Source organism: Orussus abietinus, unplaced genomic scaffold (genome assembly GCF_000612105.2).
Source record: "Orussus abietinus isolate OABI.00-Male unplaced genomic scaffold, Oabi_2.0 scaffold105, whole genome shotgun sequence".
NCBI lineage: Eukaryota > Metazoa > Arthropoda > Insecta > Hymenoptera > Orussidae > Orussus > Orussus abietinus.
The window spans coordinates 217,781-235,857 of NW_019394307.1; the positions used below are offsets into that span (position 1 = coordinate 217,781).

The 18,077-nt window shown below is 35.9% G+C and overlaps 2 protein-coding genes across 3 annotated transcripts; one reads left to right on the forward strand and one right to left on the reverse strand.

Moving 5' to 3' along the window:
* Positions 1–105: 105 nt before the first annotated feature.
* Positions 106–3,636, reverse strand: LOC105696105 (gastrula zinc finger protein XlCGF48.2). Its single transcript, XM_012418292.2, has 4 exons — positions 3,055–3,636; positions 2,691–2,951; positions 2,102–2,614; positions 106–2,017 (listed from the first exon to the last, which is right to left on the reverse strand). The coding sequence occupies exons 1-4, from the start codon at positions 3,235–3,237 to the stop codon at positions 1,460–1,462; spliced, it is 1,515 nt and encodes a 504-aa protein (XP_012273715.1). The 5' UTR covers positions 3,238–3,636; the 3' UTR covers positions 106–1,459.
* A 107-nt stretch (positions 3,637–3,743) lies between these two features.
* Positions 3,744–6,966, forward strand: LOC105696104. Of its 2 annotated transcripts, none has more exons than XM_012418291.2 (3): positions 3,744–3,904; positions 4,703–4,947; positions 5,047–6,966. In XM_012418291.2, the coding sequence occupies exons 2-3, from the start codon at positions 4,823–4,825 to the stop codon at positions 6,566–6,568; spliced, it is 1,647 nt and encodes a 548-aa protein (XP_012273714.1). In that variant the 5' UTR covers positions 3,744–3,904; positions 4,703–4,822; the 3' UTR covers positions 6,569–6,966. The 2 variants fall into 2 exon arrangements, with proteins under 2 accessions (XP_012273714.1, XP_012273713.1); XM_012418290.2 differs by having other exon boundaries at positions 4,820–4,947.
* Positions 6,967–18,077: the final 11,111 nt, after the last annotated feature.

The window sequence follows — 18,077 nt, forward strand, 5'->3', positions numbered from 1 at the left end:
TTTGTACAACTAATGTACCAATGATTCTGTACCGTTGGTAGGGTTAAGAAATAAAAATTGAACAAGGCATTGAGATCAGGTTCACGAAAAAAAGGAAGTTTTCACTTTTCCAAAGTTTCACTGAAGTGTCCCTTTAATGTTGGCACCGCGAGTTATTTACGAGGTACAAAAACTGCATATAGATACTCCCTACACACCTGGAATTGGCACGCACCATTCATAAAATTGCTTAAGTATCAATTGAATAGTGCGCCAGCACGCATGACATAGTGCGACTTAAAGAAAGAAATCGAGAGAGATTAGGTATATCTATTTACAAATATGTCTGACGGATCAGGTCTTCTCGTATGCTGACAGCATACTTACAACATTCATATGGCAGATCTGAGCAACTAGTTCACAAAACTCATGACAGATCTTGTCTTTCGAGTTTCTATTAAAAATTAGTACTGGAAGTTCGATGAGTCATTGGCATAAGTACTCTCGACACACCAGTTATCGCACAGCATTCGCACTCTCCTAAACAATCACAGAGTGCAGAAATGAGTAAAAAGTACTGCTCTTACTAAATTAAAAAAATCTTACGTAAAATGTTTCTTCCCATGATAATAATTCTACAAGTATTTTAAACATTGCGAATCTAATATCCTTAAATAAAATCTAAGTTTAGTCAATCTCGTTGAGTCACCAAACAGCTGTAGTCAACGTCGTGTATTAAAGAAATCTCAAGGTGTCATATATCGTCGACTACGCGTTTACATTAATAGATTTTTACAAAGGAAATCGTATTTAACGTGTTACCATTCGCGAGCAGATCAAAGTATTACTGGCTTTACATTCAATTTACAATATTAATATTAATATTGTGACTGTAGACTAGATTCATTCAAAAACTATTAATTCTTTAAAACTAGTCTAACGATAGTCTAATATATTCTGTGATGCGTGGACAGTCCGTAGTACTTAAAGTAATCTTATTGTTCGCCGTTGTTACACGATCAAGGCTATCCTGACCTTTTAGTACCAAAAGGATCATAATTATTTCGTGGCACAAGGAAAATTACCATTTGACGATCAATGGAGCAATGAACGCGTACCTGATCACAGCCAAAGGTACAGTCGTTTCTTGCATAAAATTTCGAGATCTTGTTAATCGAAACTCTAGTCGTAAGGCAATATGTACCGCCCACTCGTGATCATTCTTAAAGCTAAGTAAGAAAATCTTATTAGTTTCACACGCGCCGTGTGCTGGCAATTGAACATGAGCTCAGCTTTGATTCTGGTAACAGCGAGCAAAAAGAGTGTGCTTAAATATTTCTAAAATTTTGGAAGATTCTTAAGTGTATGTCTCACAACATATTCAACCCCTTAAAAGAGCCATCAAAACCTGCCGAATTAACTACATAATTTTGCTCGCTACCGTCTTATTGCTTTGGGAATTTATACGTTTAACCTAAAGCTAAGACGGCATAAGATACCGCGCATTTTGCGGTAAGATTTCATTCATATTAACAGCTTGCTGCTGAATTATCGCTCCTTCTTTCATCGCTTGTTCCTTAAACGCTGAAAAGGTGTGTATCAAGTTTGGATCCTTCTGTAGACTTTGAATGTGCTGAAGAATGTTTGAATCTTGCTTCACGAAGCTGCCATCTTTTAAAACGAAATTCATTTCTTGTTTAGGTATTACCGCCATCTCCGATAATTTCTCAAAAGCCTCTTTATTATCAGCAAAGAGTGCATCTTTCTTTGCTTTGGTCCTCCTAATACCAAGATGAGTTTGCGTGTGCTTATTTAGATGATCTTTTCTTGAAAACGCCTTTTGACATACCGAACATGAGAAATTTTTGTCTCCAGAATGTATAACGTAATGCCTAGTAAGATGCTCATTACGTTTAAATGCTTTCTGACAAACGGGGCACTTGAATGGCCGTTCATCGGAATGACCACGCATATGTTGATCCAAATGCTCTTTTCTTTTCAACATAGCTCCACATTCTTTACATTGATATTTCCTTTCCTGTAATAAAATTTACGTTATGTATCACTCACATAATAATGATAAAAAATTATTATGAATATTAAACAATAAAAATTCAATTACCTGTATGTGACCTTGAATGTGCTGCTCGATGTCCCCTTTATCGGCAAAAGCAAGATTACATTCAGGACAGCAATACAATGTAGAACCATCTAAGGCAACGGTAATTTTAATTTCACCAGTTTTCGCTCTAAATTTCATCTTCTTCTCTGTCTTCGGTGAGTCTGTTTGTATTTGTTGCTCTACTTTAATTGTTTGTACACTGGCGTCAGATTCTTGCTGATTATCAATCTGAGCATTCAACTCATTAGGATTGATTGCAATCATCATCTGATCAGAATTCATAAAATGATTCCCATTTTGCATTTGAACATTTCTAAACACTGGAACACTAGGAATATTAAGTATATTCTGTGACTGTTCCAACTTTTGCTCTTCCTCTAATTTTTCTTTTTTGACCTGTTCAGTCTGTAACTTAATTAATTGCTGCAACGTTAAGGGAAGTGTAGTTGCTTGCAACTTTTGTAAATATTCAGCCATTGCTACACCCTGCTGCTGCAGATTTATATGAGATCCCTGTAGGAAAGCATACACATATACAATTACAAGTCACAAATTAACTTATTGCAAAGTTGAATTATTTAATCCTTACTGTCGTAGCAGGCCCACTATCGGAATCATTCCTGATTTCCATATCTTCTTTAACATCAGATTGCGATGTTGCTGGTAAATACACATTAGGTATGATTCTTACAGGTAAACTATTTGGCTGAACGCTGAGTATCGTGGCATTATTTTGACTATAATTTGGAATGTTGATGGCTTGTATACCCTCCTTCCCACACAGTTGCATCAAAGTACTGGGATCGGGCCATGCTAGTATCGTTCCAGGATATTTGTTTTGAGGATTCACCTATACGGAAGCAATGCATCAAATGTACTTAGCAAATCTAATCATCGCCTACACATTCTAGAGAAGTACTCAGTAATAAAAGAATGTTAAAAAATATACCTACCAAAATTTGTTGTTTCTGTTGATTGGATCCCACCGCGGTAGTATAAATAGCACCCTGTGCACTATGCACCTGCAGGGCGCCGCTACTGGTAAATCCCGCGTTGGATACCGAACCTGACCTGGATGTCAGCTCGGAAAATTGAGGGAGCGATCCCTGGACTCCATGATCATCGGAAAAGTTCATTTTACCTCGTAGGAACGTTGAACAACCGCCTTTTCCAGGCACAATGATCGTTAGCGTTTATAACCTCAAACCGACCGTTAGGCTAGAGACGCAATTACTTATCACTCCAATAAAACTATCTCCTTTACAATCATCATATTCACATTTTTATCCCACTAATCTGCTGTTAAACTGGTGTCAAAATAATACACTGCAGCAAAAATAGAGGTAATCCTAATTAAATTAAATTTACTCCAATCCTGAGCGCATTCTAACGTACGCCGAGCTTGAGTGTCGATCCAACATGGCGGCACTAAACTACTATTACCGCTTCTGAATTACCGCGTCTTCCAACGGTCAAATTTTAGATGAAAATAAACATCCACAATTTCTCCTTTATTTATAAAAGTATTGATTTATCACATGAGATAGAGAAAATGTAATGCATTATTGAATTATAAACTTACAATCGCGGGAAGAAACGCGCGTAGAAAAACCGGCGTTCGGATTGTGGTAACACTGTTAAGTTTTTGTTTACAGAGGACGCTCGTCAAATTTAGACTTATTTCATGAACGAGGATACAATTTAGTGGAAATATATGGCCATATAACGTTTATGGAACGTTGAAATTTTCATTAAGCTTGCAAGTGCAAGAATGAGAAGTACCGCAGCGTGAAGATATTTGAGGTAAGAGGCGCTCATTCATTGTGAGGTTAGATTCACTAAATGCCGAATTCTTTATAAATTATGAATGAAAATGGTGATAATTATTACATTTTACGGAGACAATTGATGCCTGTAATGTCCTATAAAAATAACTTAGAATTACGTTACGATTTTATTACGCATATTTCTTGAGGTATAATCTGATTCGAGTAGTAGATAGCACATCGGACTTCCGGTATTTTAAAATTGTTTATACATCGATATTGACATGTCGAATAAAAAAAAAAACACCAAACTGTAATCATTTTACAATAAATAATGCTGCTAACACTAAAAGAATCGCATTATTGCAAATTAAATGTACTTAAATAGTTATATTAATCTCATTAGATGCAAAATTTAAATAATATTTTTAATCAGAAATATTTCATACTCTTGTAGTCTTACATTAGATACAATTACTATATTTGTATTTCAATAGCAAGAATATAACTTCTTTATTGCATTAATTACTTGTTAACTCTCTATTTCAGATGATTCAGAACTAAACAGAAATAAACCAAATTGTTATATGAAATATAATTTGCTAGATAAAATTATACAACTTCTCTGTATAAAAAACATAATTTCACATAAAGTCTCAGAAGTTATTTATGCATTAGACATTAGAGTGTACATTGAGATATAACGCAATACAATAAATTAGTAATGAAGTAAATGTTATTAGTGTTCTAGAAATATATAAAAATTTACACAAATTCTTCCAAATATTTGTAACCATGTACTGAAATTTACTTTAAAATAATTTCAAAATTACAGCGATGATAGTGCATATAAGAGATCTGTTCATCATGTTCATTGAAATATTTTCAATTAAACACTGAAAATATGAATTAATTGATTTTAGTAAATGTTATTAGTTTTTACTGTTATTAGTCTATGGAATTCTCTTTCACACAAAGAATTGAAAATTTACGAAGAAGAGGCGATATTTTATTTGAAGAATCCAGAGAGAATTTAAAGAACATCAATGACGCTGAGCAGGTCATAAATTTAAATGATATGTAAGAATCAAATTTTCACATGTATTTTTCAATGTTTTCATATTTGTTTTACACAATGTTTCATATAAATTTATGTAACTTCTAATACTGTATTTGTAGATCCCGTTCCCAGGACGTTTTATTAAACATAGGTTCTGACGTTTGGCAAATGAGAAATGACTCCAGTGGAGTAAAGGGAGTTTTGTGTCCAGATTATTTTTGGGCATCGCCAACATATAGATCTGCCTCAGCCCCTGATATGACTTCAGTTGGACGAGTACTTATAGCATCAACAAAAAGACATTCAAGGTCCATTCTTTTTAGAAGGCCCGTTAAAGAGTGCTATTGTTGTTACGATACTAGAAAAGTACATGGCAGATCCTCAAAGCCAAAACATATTCCTCAGACACAAAATAATCATTTCTCTTGCTGTTGTGACGTGCCAATCGAAGTAAATAACCAAACAAACAGTAAATGTATTGGTAAGAATGAACTGAGACTTGATAATGGAGATTATGTATCTCCACCAATCAGTTGTGAGACATATAGACGAGTTCAAAAAATAAATTATACACCTAGATCTTATTTCCTGCGTAATGTTCAAAGCAAAGTCACATCCTTACATTCTGATTCGTGTAGACTTCATTCAGATACGTGCTTACGAACACTATGTCAATCAATCAACAAACCTGAATTAGTCACAGATCGATACACAGCAGGTTGTTTGTTGTCAGAAGATTCTCTTGAAAGGACATTAAATGAGAAATCTCAGGAATCAAAGTCAGTGATATGTGATACATTAAAACCTTGCAAAAGGGATAGAAAAGAAATTTCTACATCCAAACACTGTATATTTGGAAATAAGGATACAAAAATTACTTCTGAAAAAGAACCTTCATCAAAACATAGTACATGGGCGAGTAGAAATACTAAAGTCTATTGGCAAAGAGAAGTCCCAACAAGAGGGACAGTTACGAATAAAGAGCTTAGTTCTGATAAGTCCTCGACAGTCAAACCTTTAGCAAAGAAAACAATAGTCTCAAAAAAATCATTGACTGACGAAGAAAACTCTTTAAAAAAAAAGAAATCGGTATGCTTATCAGACATTGATCAATCATATTGTTGCTGTCGATTACATAAAGGACAAAAACATTGTCCTAAAGAAGCAGATCGAATTCATACATGCGATCGATGTTGTCGTGACAGATACAAAAATCATATTCCTGACGAAGGGGAAGAGCCACAAGATGGTTTTGAAAAAGTGAAAGAGTTGAATAAATTTCGCGAACAGAATTATTTTGATACTCATGGTTCTAATTACACACTGCTGGATCCTCGATCTTCTGGATCTCTTCAATGTTATGAATTGAATGACAGGCTATTTCCTGAATTCTCTGGAAAAGTTCACAGAGATGACTTAGTTGTAACAATACCACCTTGTGCTACAAAGCAAAGAAAACGCATTCATTATTTTCCTCGAAGTATTATTAAGCAAGAAAAGGATGTGTATGTAGAAGGTTACAAAAAGAAAAGGCGTTTTCATAGCTGTCCCTTAACTGGACATGCGATTGATATGAAAGAACTTAAAGTGCCACATCCTTCAGACAGTCTAGCTCTTAAATACCAAAAAGGTGTTCCATAAATGTTTTGATATCTTTATTAATTTTTACAACATAAGCATGGGATATTTTATCTCCCTGATACATATGGAGAATTTACCAAGGAATATATCTTTTATAATATATACTTAATTAACTTATAATAGAAGCCCTGCTTACACCGAAGGACACTACCGTATATTTCCATCTTTTGGATATAATAATTTTACATTAATATATTCATTCTTAGAAATTTATGAGTATGCACTACTATTTATTATGCACATTATGCGTTAAAGTATACCAAATTATCAGAAAAAAATGTTTTTCTAATAAAATACAAATTATGACTGTATTTTAATTTATTAAATTCTTAGTAAATGTAAACTATCTATATAATAAGTGTGATATCAGTTTTTATCGTAAATATATAAAATGTATATAATACTTTATGTGTCTACATGGTATATTATTTACATGTGATTATAATTTCAATTTTCCTGCAGTAAATAATTTATATTTAAGTACTATTTACCTATCATAAATAATTAATGTAATACCACACAAGATTAATATATTTGATCAAACTAAGGGTTAGGGGACCCACGGTTCACCTTGACATTGACACATCAAGGTCATTCTCTTGAGCGACCTCCACAAGGTTATAGCTGTCGCTTGTTGTTTAATAAAAAAATTGTTAACAAAATAATTTCGATGAATTGATCATATGTTTTCGACACTACTGAAAAAAAGACACTGAAAACAAGATTGCTTGACTAAAACAAACGTGTACAGGGTGTAACAGAACTGGTAGTTACGGTTTATAAGCGTTACCCTTGTTGATAAGGGAATTGAAAAGTCCTGTACCATTTTTTCCTACGGTGCATAAATTTCCTGTAATGACTAATTGAAGCACAGCCATTTAATCGCTGACTCTCCGCTATACCTTCCGTTCGGGAACGCGATTGATTGGTTGTGCTTCATTTAATTATTACAGGAGATTTATACATTGTAGGAAAATATAGTGCAGGACTTTTCGACTCCTGTTTCAACAAGGATAGCGCTGTATAAACCATGACTATCAGTTCTGTTACACCCTGTATACATTTTCAGTGCACGTCTAGAGTATTTATAAAGCGTAGATCGTGCATCTCCAACGTGAAATATTCACCTAATCCTGTAAGGTTAGGTCCCGGGTTAGGTTAGATTAGTTTCTGCGAGAGCGCTAGGGGGGTGCCAGGGTTGGTAATTTCATGATTTTCGAGGTTTTTAACGTATATTACGTAAATCAAGTAGTTTACCGGAGAAAACGTATAAAATATGGCGGACAAGACAGACGTAGGGTATACGGTATCCGATAGGTTATAAACATCCATCTTGTCCATTTGTTTCATCCCATGAAAAAAATTATCTAAACCAGAAACCAGGGTTCAATATTGCGTTTGGACCATACCGCCAGCATCTGCGCACCGTGTCCACTAGTTCGTGACCAGGGGGCTAACACTCCTTATAGGAGAGGTGTAACACTGAAGTTAGTTCACCTACTCCAAGCAAAGACTGCGCTGGTGTCGTGACTTTTCAGTCTAATAGAAAGAGAACAACAGAGAAAAAAATATTCTAACCAATAGCAAGAGATTCCAGGAGACGCAGCGTCGATGCGCATAAAAATAGTCGGGACAAGTGAACCAAAGTGAATCTAACCTCGATTAGTGGCAATATTTCTACAAGTTTCGATTAACTCGGGTATTAAATCGCGAACGCGAGTTTGTGAATAAAAGTGTAAATCAAGAACAATTTGTAGTTACTTACTATAATAATTGTAATAATTAAATGTATTAAATGCGATCTATAGATCTATAGATTGCATTTAATCCATGAAACTAATTCTAACAAAAATTAAATTTGTATAGAATTTGTATAACGAAAAATATTTATACGTTCATAATGATTAATATTTTTATCTTAATAAATATTTTACTTTTTAACTAATGTTTAATGTAATTATTTCAGTTATTATAGTGATTTAAAACAGGCGGTGCGCCACTGACACTTTTGTTACTTCTTTTATGTTTAATATACTGTTTTCATGTTACATTTGTGTGTGTCAGTTTAAGCAACGTCTGTTTTAATCATTGTAAGTACTTTTTAAATCCTGAAAATATCCCTTCGTTTAGTAAATGAATTTGAATAGCCCGCCAAATAATTTAGTTCGCGAAAAAGGTTTACTCCAACCGAAGATGGCGGTAGTGCATAAGCGTTACACCCCAATTAGAGTTCTAAATCCAGTAAGTTACGTCAGAAACGAAGAGAAATTCCCGGTAACTTATCGGTAATTTCTCCAAAGCCTTTTTTATCGAGAAATTATGAGAATTTGAATTTTTCAACAGATCGAACGAGAGGTTTCGATTAGCTATAGAGAAACATCGTAGAGGGGAATTTCCGTTGTACGTTCTCCGTAGCCAATCAAAACCTCCCATTCACTTCGTCGCAGAATGAAATATTAGTTCGTTTGAAACAAATCGCATGGAATTTTCCGTGAAGTTGTAGATACGTGAATATTTTTAGCTGGAGGTAAATACGACCCTATAATCAATATTTTCTAATAGTAATTATTACTCTATAGCTTGAACTTTGAAATTGATTAAAAAAAAAAAGTTATTTAAACGAAAAAACCTAAAGTATAAATAACAAAATTAACGTTCCCTTAAATTCTCAATGTTCCCGGTAACTTACGGTATGTTTCACAATTACCTTCTCCAATTTAATATTACCGAGAATTTTCGAATTCTAACTCCAATACATGGCAGTGTCACCCCCCTGTTCGTGACCAATAATGCCAGTGTCTAGTTGGGACTTACTCCCCTAGAGATCGTGACCACCTAACGGTGCATTTGGGAACTACGTGTACTTTCAGAGACGACATCCCACATGAAATTGGACCAAATCCGTCATGTTTGCCACGTCACATGTGGTTCCACGCTTAGACCATAAATATCTAGACCTCGCATAGTAGTAGAAGGGGTAAACTCGATACCATGTAGCCGACGACACTCGGATCCAATCAGATTTTAGATCGTGTATATATATGTAGACCGCTTTGCAGTGTGAGTGGTAAGCGAATGAACCACATGAGCCGGCACTCACCCACACAGTTAAAGCTATTCTGCTTAATGAAAATCTGGGAGTGGGAGGTCCAATGGAGGTCCAGATATATATGGTCTAAGGTTCCACGCTGTCGGACATACATCTTTGACGTGTTCTTCAGGGGAGCGTGCAATGCATGAAGATGACAAACAAATTTACATCTACGTGTGTGCCCCCACTATATGACCACTCGCGCCCTGTCACGTACTAACCCATTACGGTATTTAATGTCCGTGATATGTTTTCAAAGCTGTAGTATTTTCAGTTTTCAATGTCGAGCGGCGCGATAACGATTAATTTACAAATCCGCGGAACGCTGTCTCTTATTTAAAAAGCAAAGTCAGTGGAATAGTTCCTGAGTAGGGTAGTAGACAGTTTATAAATGGCGGGGCGAGCTAATCGATTTCATTTCAAAGTGATTCATTTGCGGGAATTTATACCCAAGAAGTTTGCATTGCTTACATCATTAAGGTGAAGTGAAACACATCGAGGAACTTGGTTGACGTCGATAAAGAAGATTTTTCTAAATGCCTATGTTGCCGACGGTCGTTTTTATATTGACAGCTGTGTCGAGTTATATTGGATATTGTATCAAATGGCATACTCCACTTGTCGTTTTCCTATAATAAATATCAAGAAATTGAAGTAAAACTTCAGAAATCCTCTGGATTCGTGCTTTCTGGGACCCTAATTAACTGCAGAGGGACACCCTGCGCCATCTGTGATTTCCAAGTAAATTAAATTTTCACCCCGAGACCTCGTATTCCCATCGCTTTAGCATAGAAGCGCATACAACACTTTTTTTGCCTTTATCCCGTTCAAATGCGAGTTTATCGATTACCAGACTGTTCTAAATAGTCGTAAAATTGTCCTGACCCTTTCGTTTCTCATGTCAGAGCCTTCGATAATTGTATATCGATCGAAATATGAAAGCTCGACGCCATTTTGGTTTTGGTCTGGGCTACGTTAAAACATTTTTTCGAAAAATCCAAATTTTGAATGTGTCAGGACAATTCTTAGATGATCAGGAGTGATGTGTCAAAGTTTCGGACAGTTTGGTCCAATACCCTTAAAAAAAAGTGTTGTATTCGAATCGACTTATTTGAAGGGGGTTTCACTTCACCTTAATATGATAAATTCTGAGAAATATATGAATGTAAAGTTCTGTTGGACCGGCTTAATTTTTTTAATCGATACCGGAGGTAGGTCCGTTTTTCGAGATGTGTATCGATTCCCTGCGTTCGATTACTGAACTCAATCCGATGAAAAGAAAAACTCTGCACATCTCGCTGCCGAAATCCAATGCACTTTGAGTTTTTCCACGCGCACCGGTGGATGCGTCACGTACTCCTATGCAAATATGAATGGTCACTGGACGAAAACCTTCTTTTTTTCTTCGCTGCTCACCTGTGCTTCCTCTTTCGACGAGTAGGACATTTTGTTCTTTATGAATCATTCATAACTGCGGTCGGAAATTTTTCGCAGAATTCCTCCCTCTTACCTTTCGTCTCGTTTTCGACGACCTCTAACAGTCGATCTATGTAAATCTTTTTCAAAACGTAAGACGTTATATCGCTCGACTTTTTCCTTCTCTTTTCGCTCGTCTTCTCGAATTGCGTATGCGAATCTTGTCTCATGCATCATGCAGGGCAGCAATGCGCTTCACCGAGCTTCCCCAAATTCGTTTTTTTCTTTTTTTTTATCATGACGACCTCTTGACGTTCGTTAAAATCACGCTGAACTTTTGGCAATTCCCTTGCTTACTTCCTGTATCTCAGTCTACGGTAATTCTAAGGTTTGTATAGAGGCGCCAAAGTGGCAAAATCACGCGGACGCCGTTAACTCTAAAAACGTCCCTCATATAAAAATGCTCCAAGACATTAAATGAAAAAAAAAACACAACAGCGGCAATTCAAGAAATTAATTTGAAATAAATGTTAGGGGGACCCATAAGTGAGCCGCTTAGTGCACACATCGACTAACTCCACTTTTTGAAAAATCTTAAATTTAGGTGTCAAAGCACTTGGTATAGTCATAACTTTTATATTTATATTATCTTTCCTGATTAATAGAGATTAACACCATTAAACGGCAAAATTTTGTTGGGCATTGAATAATAAGTAATTTATTTCAGAAGCCATTTTGATTAACTCCATACTGTAATGTAAATCGTAGACGAATACCTGGCAGTATAGTATTATTGGATTATCTGTTGCGGCCGTACATCGACGCTTTTTTTTTTAAACAGCCGAAGATGCTTTCCCCCTTTCATCAATATGAGTAATAAAATCGCATCAGCAAACAGATAGAAAGAAGCGCAATGCAGACGGTAGTTAGTATAACAGTGATCTCTCACGCTGAATGTTACCGTATACTTCACCAATATTACACGGACTACATATTTTTTGGTCTTTTCAACATTACTCCCTGATTGTTTTTAAAGAACTAAATATTATACCGTTATAATCAAGATGAGTAAAACTAATAACAATGTGGATGTGGAAAACAGGGATGATTCTTCAATACGATTTATCAGCAAAAAGTCTGGTGCAAGAAGACGTTTATCGTGTTTCTCGGATTCATCTGACTGCAACGGTATAAATTCCCCAACAAACACATCGATTGGGAGGAAAAGAAGTCGTAATCCTACGAAATTTACAAAAGCATAACGGAACAAAAGGTTTGGCATACAGGAATAGGGGAGGAAATTTAATACCTGCAAAAACATTTGTCGATCTAAAATGCAGACGATTATTTTTTGGCTATTCTTTCTTATTAATTTTATATACCGTTAAATGAAAACTATAACTGTATTTATGTATTCTACATTGTATATTTGAAGTTATATTATAATAGGAATTTTAAAAAAGAATCTACATTACTTCATCGCATTTCTCAACTTTTTGTTTTATGGAGTTAATCAATGTGTGCACTGAGCGGCTCAAGTAATGAATTTTTTTGATGTCTAGAACACCTCTTTCAAAATAATTGATTACTCGTGGGTACCCCTAATACTAATTTCACAAATAGATACTTTCAACTCTGTTAATTTTCTTTATATTTCTTATCATTTTCATCGACGTCACTTCTTTACGAGTTTCAATCAACACCAGTTCTTCCGCGACTTCTTGATTCCTGCAAGTTCGACATGAATAATGGCATTTTTAATTGACCTTACGAAACTCAGAACTCCGGGCTAAGAACAGTTTTCCCTCCCCATTCCTATAGGCGTTAATTCCTTTTATTATTCCTTATTGATCATCTACTGAAAAAAACTAGTCGGAACACTTTGTGCGTGATGGTAGGTTTAATTTCCATTAAAATGGTGGCTCATAGTGTTCGGCCGTGCGTAAACCCAATACGCACACGCGTGTGCTGTTTGCGGTCTAGTCGTATGAAAGAATCGAGAATATTGACAGATACAAACAGATCAATTGGTGTGCGTTTGTGCCCGTGATCACCGATCGTGACGATGGTATAAGCGGTCTGCATAAAAATGCAACGCCCAAAGATGTATGATCTGGTCGATCAGTGGATGCGGCATTCTTTGAGTCATTTCTGCTCGTGGCCATTGTTCCATTATCGCGCAATGCTCGTGATTCTTCGAGAAAAAAACAAATTCAGATGTAAACAGAACAGTGCTGACATTTAGGGAAAATACGATTCGCTGGCATTAAGGTGAAGTTACTCTTCAAATTAGCCGATTGGAATACAACACTTTCTTTAAGGGTATTAGACCAAAATTTCCGAACCTTTGTCACATAACTCCTGATCATCTAAGAATTGTCCTGACACATCCAAAATTTGGATTTTTGGAAAAAATGTTTCAACTCAGCCCAGACCAGAACCAAAATGGCGTCCAGCTCTCATATTTCGATCAATATACAATTATCAAAGGCTCTGATACGAAACGAAAGGGTCAGGACAATTTTATGATAATTTAGGACACTCTGGTAATCGATAAACTCTCATTTAAACGGGATAAAGGCAAAAAAAGTGTTGTATGCGCTTCTATGCTAAAACGATGGGAATACTAGGTCTCGGAGTGAAAATTTAATTGACCTGGAAATCACAGATGGTGCAGGGAGTCCCACTGCAGTCAATTAGGGCCCCGGAAAGCATAAATCCAGAGGATTTCTGGAGTTTTACTACGATTTCTTGATATTTAGTGTACGTAAACGACAGTTGGAGTATGCCATTTGGTACAATATCCAATATAATTCGACACAGCTGTCAATATAAAAAGGAACGTCGGCAACGTAGGCATTTAGAAAAATCTTCTTTATCGACGTCGATCAAGTTTTTCGACTCGTTTCACTTCACCTTAAACAGCACTGAATATACTGATAATACTGGAGGTCGTGGGATGAAAAGAGAAACAAAAATAAAAATCTGTCGAATTTCAAAAGCGAATAACAGAATCCCCGAATAGGCGTAAACAATATTTACATTAAAATGTTTTGATAATGTAATAATAAAGAATATGCATATTTTGTCCAGGCTAAAAACCGAATCATGAAGGTTTCCACAAAACAGTACTTTTATTTATGATTATTGTCAACACAGAAAATATTAGGCAAAACGCAAATGTTCTTATGCAGATTCTCATTTTCCAGAATCGTTTAAGCTGATCTTTAACTCGCCACGTCTGGAAACTTCCTATCGCTGAAAACTTAATTTATCCCATCACGTTTCTGCCGGATTATTAGAATCTTGAATATTTGTTCCCAGGAATACGTAATAACTTTTTTTACCATCTATCCATCAGCGGTACTGTCTTTACGGTAGACGGTTTAATGGCTTCATAGTGTGACGTATCCGTGTATTTCTCGAACATAACTTTTAATATTGTGTGAAAAAATGTTAACTGTGTGATGGCTTATCGCACAAATGGTAGGAGCAATCCTTTATAACAAAGCTACATATCCGCAGTTAATTAAAATCCCGTTAATTCGTGGTTACGTACGTGAGTTAACAATTGTCACGATAAAAACATATATTTCGCGGTTATTTCATTTCACGAGAATAAGCATTCTCGTTGATAATTTCTCATCGTTCCAGTTTAACTTAAGCAATAAGGTGAATAAAAGAACTTTGTAGCTCCACGTTAAATGCATTTTTTAATGAAAACTCGATTGGTATACATGAATACTCTGCTAGGTTTAAATTACTACTGCTACCAGCAGCCATATTGCTAATTGTCTAAGCAAACACTGGTTCATCTCATCTAAATATTTTTCTTCAAATTGCAAATAAGCCTGTTGGCTCATGACTGTGAGATTATTTATTCATATGATTTGAAGATTGTACTTTTCGTAAAACGTGAACACATACACTACTGCGACTCGTTAAGGTGAAGTGAAACCCCCTTCAAACCAGTCGATGCGAATACAACACTTTTTTTTAAGGGTATTAGACCAAACTGTCCGAAACTTTGACACATCACTCCTGATCATCTAATAATTGTCCTGACACATTCAAAATTTGGATGTTTGGAAAAAATTTTTTAACTTACCCTAGTCCAGAACCAAAATGGCGTCCAGCTCTCATATTTCGATCAATATACAATTATCGAAGGCTCTGATATGAGAAACGAAAGGGTCAGGACATTTTACGACAATTTAGAACACTCTGGTAATCGATAAACTCGCATTTGAACGGGATAAAGGCAAAAGAAGTGTTGTATGCGCTTCTATGCTAAAACGATGGAAATACGAGATCTCGGGGTGAAAATTTAATTGATCTGGAAATCACAGATGGCGCAGGGTGTCCCTCTACAGTCAATTAGGGCCCTAGAAAGCATGAATCCAGAGGATTTCTGGAGTTTTACTTCGATTTCTTGATATTTATTGTACGAAAACGACAGGTGGAGTACGCCATTTGATACAATATCCAATATAATTTGACATAGCTGTCAATATAAAAACGAACGTCGGCAACGTAGGCATTTAGAAAAATCTTCTTTATCGACGTCGACCAAGTTCTTCGACGTGTTTCACTTCACCTTAAGGCCCCAGAAAGCATGAATCCAGAGGATTTCTCGAGTCTTACTTCGATTTCTTGATATTTATTGTACGAAAACGACAGGTGGAGTACGCCATTTGGTACAATATCCAATATAATTCGACACAGCTGTCAGTATAAAAACAAACGTCGGCAACGTAGGCATTTAGAAAAATCTTCTTTATCGACTTCGATCAAGTTCCTCAACGTGTTTCACTTCACCTTAAGGAAAACAACATCGAACATATCGTCATTGTACGTGCACGATTCGACTACCTTTTTGGCCTCACCATGTCAGTACTTATAAAGTAACATTGTCGTCTGTGTCAGCGCCGATGCATCTCTGAAGGACGACCGTTCTGAGATGTGGCACGGCGCGGAGTATCGCGTGGAAAGTCTCTTCTTTTAAGATACCTTCGATAAATTATTTTAATCACTTGAAGCCGATTCTTGAAACTCGAAGGAAGGTCGATCCCCCATCAGTGGCTTAGAGACCAATCTTGGCGCATATAACACCAGATCACAAAACATGTTTGCCTCGAGTCTCCCGCCATTTGCACTTGTCCTGATCATCGCATTTTTCCAGAAATGGCTGAATCTGTGCACGGCCGAATTTTCCGAAAATGGCTGAATCAGTGCACGGCCGAACAACGAAGCCTTGGAACTTCTTTTACACTTTCTTCTTTGATCTCTTCACGTCGAAGTATATTGCTCAACACGGCTTATACGAAACGGAACTACGAACAGCATGGATGCTAGGATCGTAAAATGACTGATTTTGCAAGTCAGAAGTGCAGCGAAACGAAAGTAGGAAAATGAAAGTTGTATGAATGAATTCCCCTCAATATCACCGTTAGAGAATCATTTTCGGTAAGTATAGTTAATTTCTCCAAAAATGTCACGTACGGTCCTACAAACTTTTGGTAGAAGTAACAGTGGTCGTTGGGCAATAAATATATATTGTGAAATATGCTGGTAAAGGTAATAACTACAATGTATTCGCTTATTACAGAAGAAACCCAGAAGAAACGTTCAATACCTACGTTTTAACTCCTTCAAGGTAAATTCTATAGAATCTTATTAAATATGTATTTAATGTTCTTCTCCAATAATTGTCTCACTTTCTCTTCGGTTTTTATAGGAATCATTTTATCAACAGGAATGTTACGTCAGTACATATAACATATGCTCTCATTCTGACATCGTTAAATCTGTTTATTTTTGCACAATTTAGAAATGCCAAACTAACAAACAAAATATAAACAAAATATAAGGAACAAAAATAATTAGGATCCATTGGAATATTTGCCATGAAGAGTGCATACCAAGTTAATATGATTTCCTGAGTCAATAAAATTGGAAGATTAATTTACTACCTAAATATTTTATTGACTGACCCGACATGTTTTGATGCCCCGCTTAATGTCCGTACGGAAATTTTTATATAAAAACACTTTGCATATATTAGCAGAATTGCGTCATCACCGGTATCATAATATAATTGTATTATACAAGTAGATGTGTTTTATTCAAACAGCTTCCAGATTGTATGATAGTCGCAGTACATTAATTTGTCTAGAACATTTTACGTAATTGAACAACGCATATGATAAAACGACGCATTTAAACCTTGCGACAAGAAACAAGTGTGTGTAAATGATGGGTCATACGTGGTTCAGAAAACGTTTTAGCGAGATCTATTTACATACTTGAAACAGCTGACTGCAGAAACATCAACGAATGCGTCAGAAGCCAGGAAAAAACTAAATGGGTTTCTGTATTTTCCAGAAAATACTAGAGATTAAATTATTTTGTCGGTGCAATTTTTATCTTGAACAAAAAGATTTCAATTTCGTTAAAATAAAATTCCCTAATTACCATATAAGATAGTTCCCTAAATTACTTATCTTATTTTGCTTAAACATCCTTTATATAACTTTTACAATTTCGAGAAAAAAAAAAGTCTTAATGTGTCTTAATAAGTCTTAATCATGAGACTTCTCTGACTTGTACCGTTTGCGCGGCGTCAATCTACAGTCAACCGTTCATCCATTTGTCGTTTCTGACAATCGACTAAGTCCGAATGTATCTAAAAATTCCATTAGTCAACCGGCGTTCAAAAGGTGTGGAAAATCGGTAAAGACCTGAACTTATCCCTATTACTCCTTAACTCTAAATCCTTTACATACTTGGTTACGATTCCGACAGACTTTGATCTCTTTAAGGCAGACATATGAACTGTTGAGCCTCGGAATAACAATGCCGTTTTCAGCGGACGACATCCCGGAAATTTTCAAGGGATCTATATTACCTCCTCGTGTCGAGTATTCGAGGATATTTGCATACAGTGGCTGATGTATCGGCAGGATTCGCTAGAGTGGTGGGGCGGAACGTCCGCTTAAATAG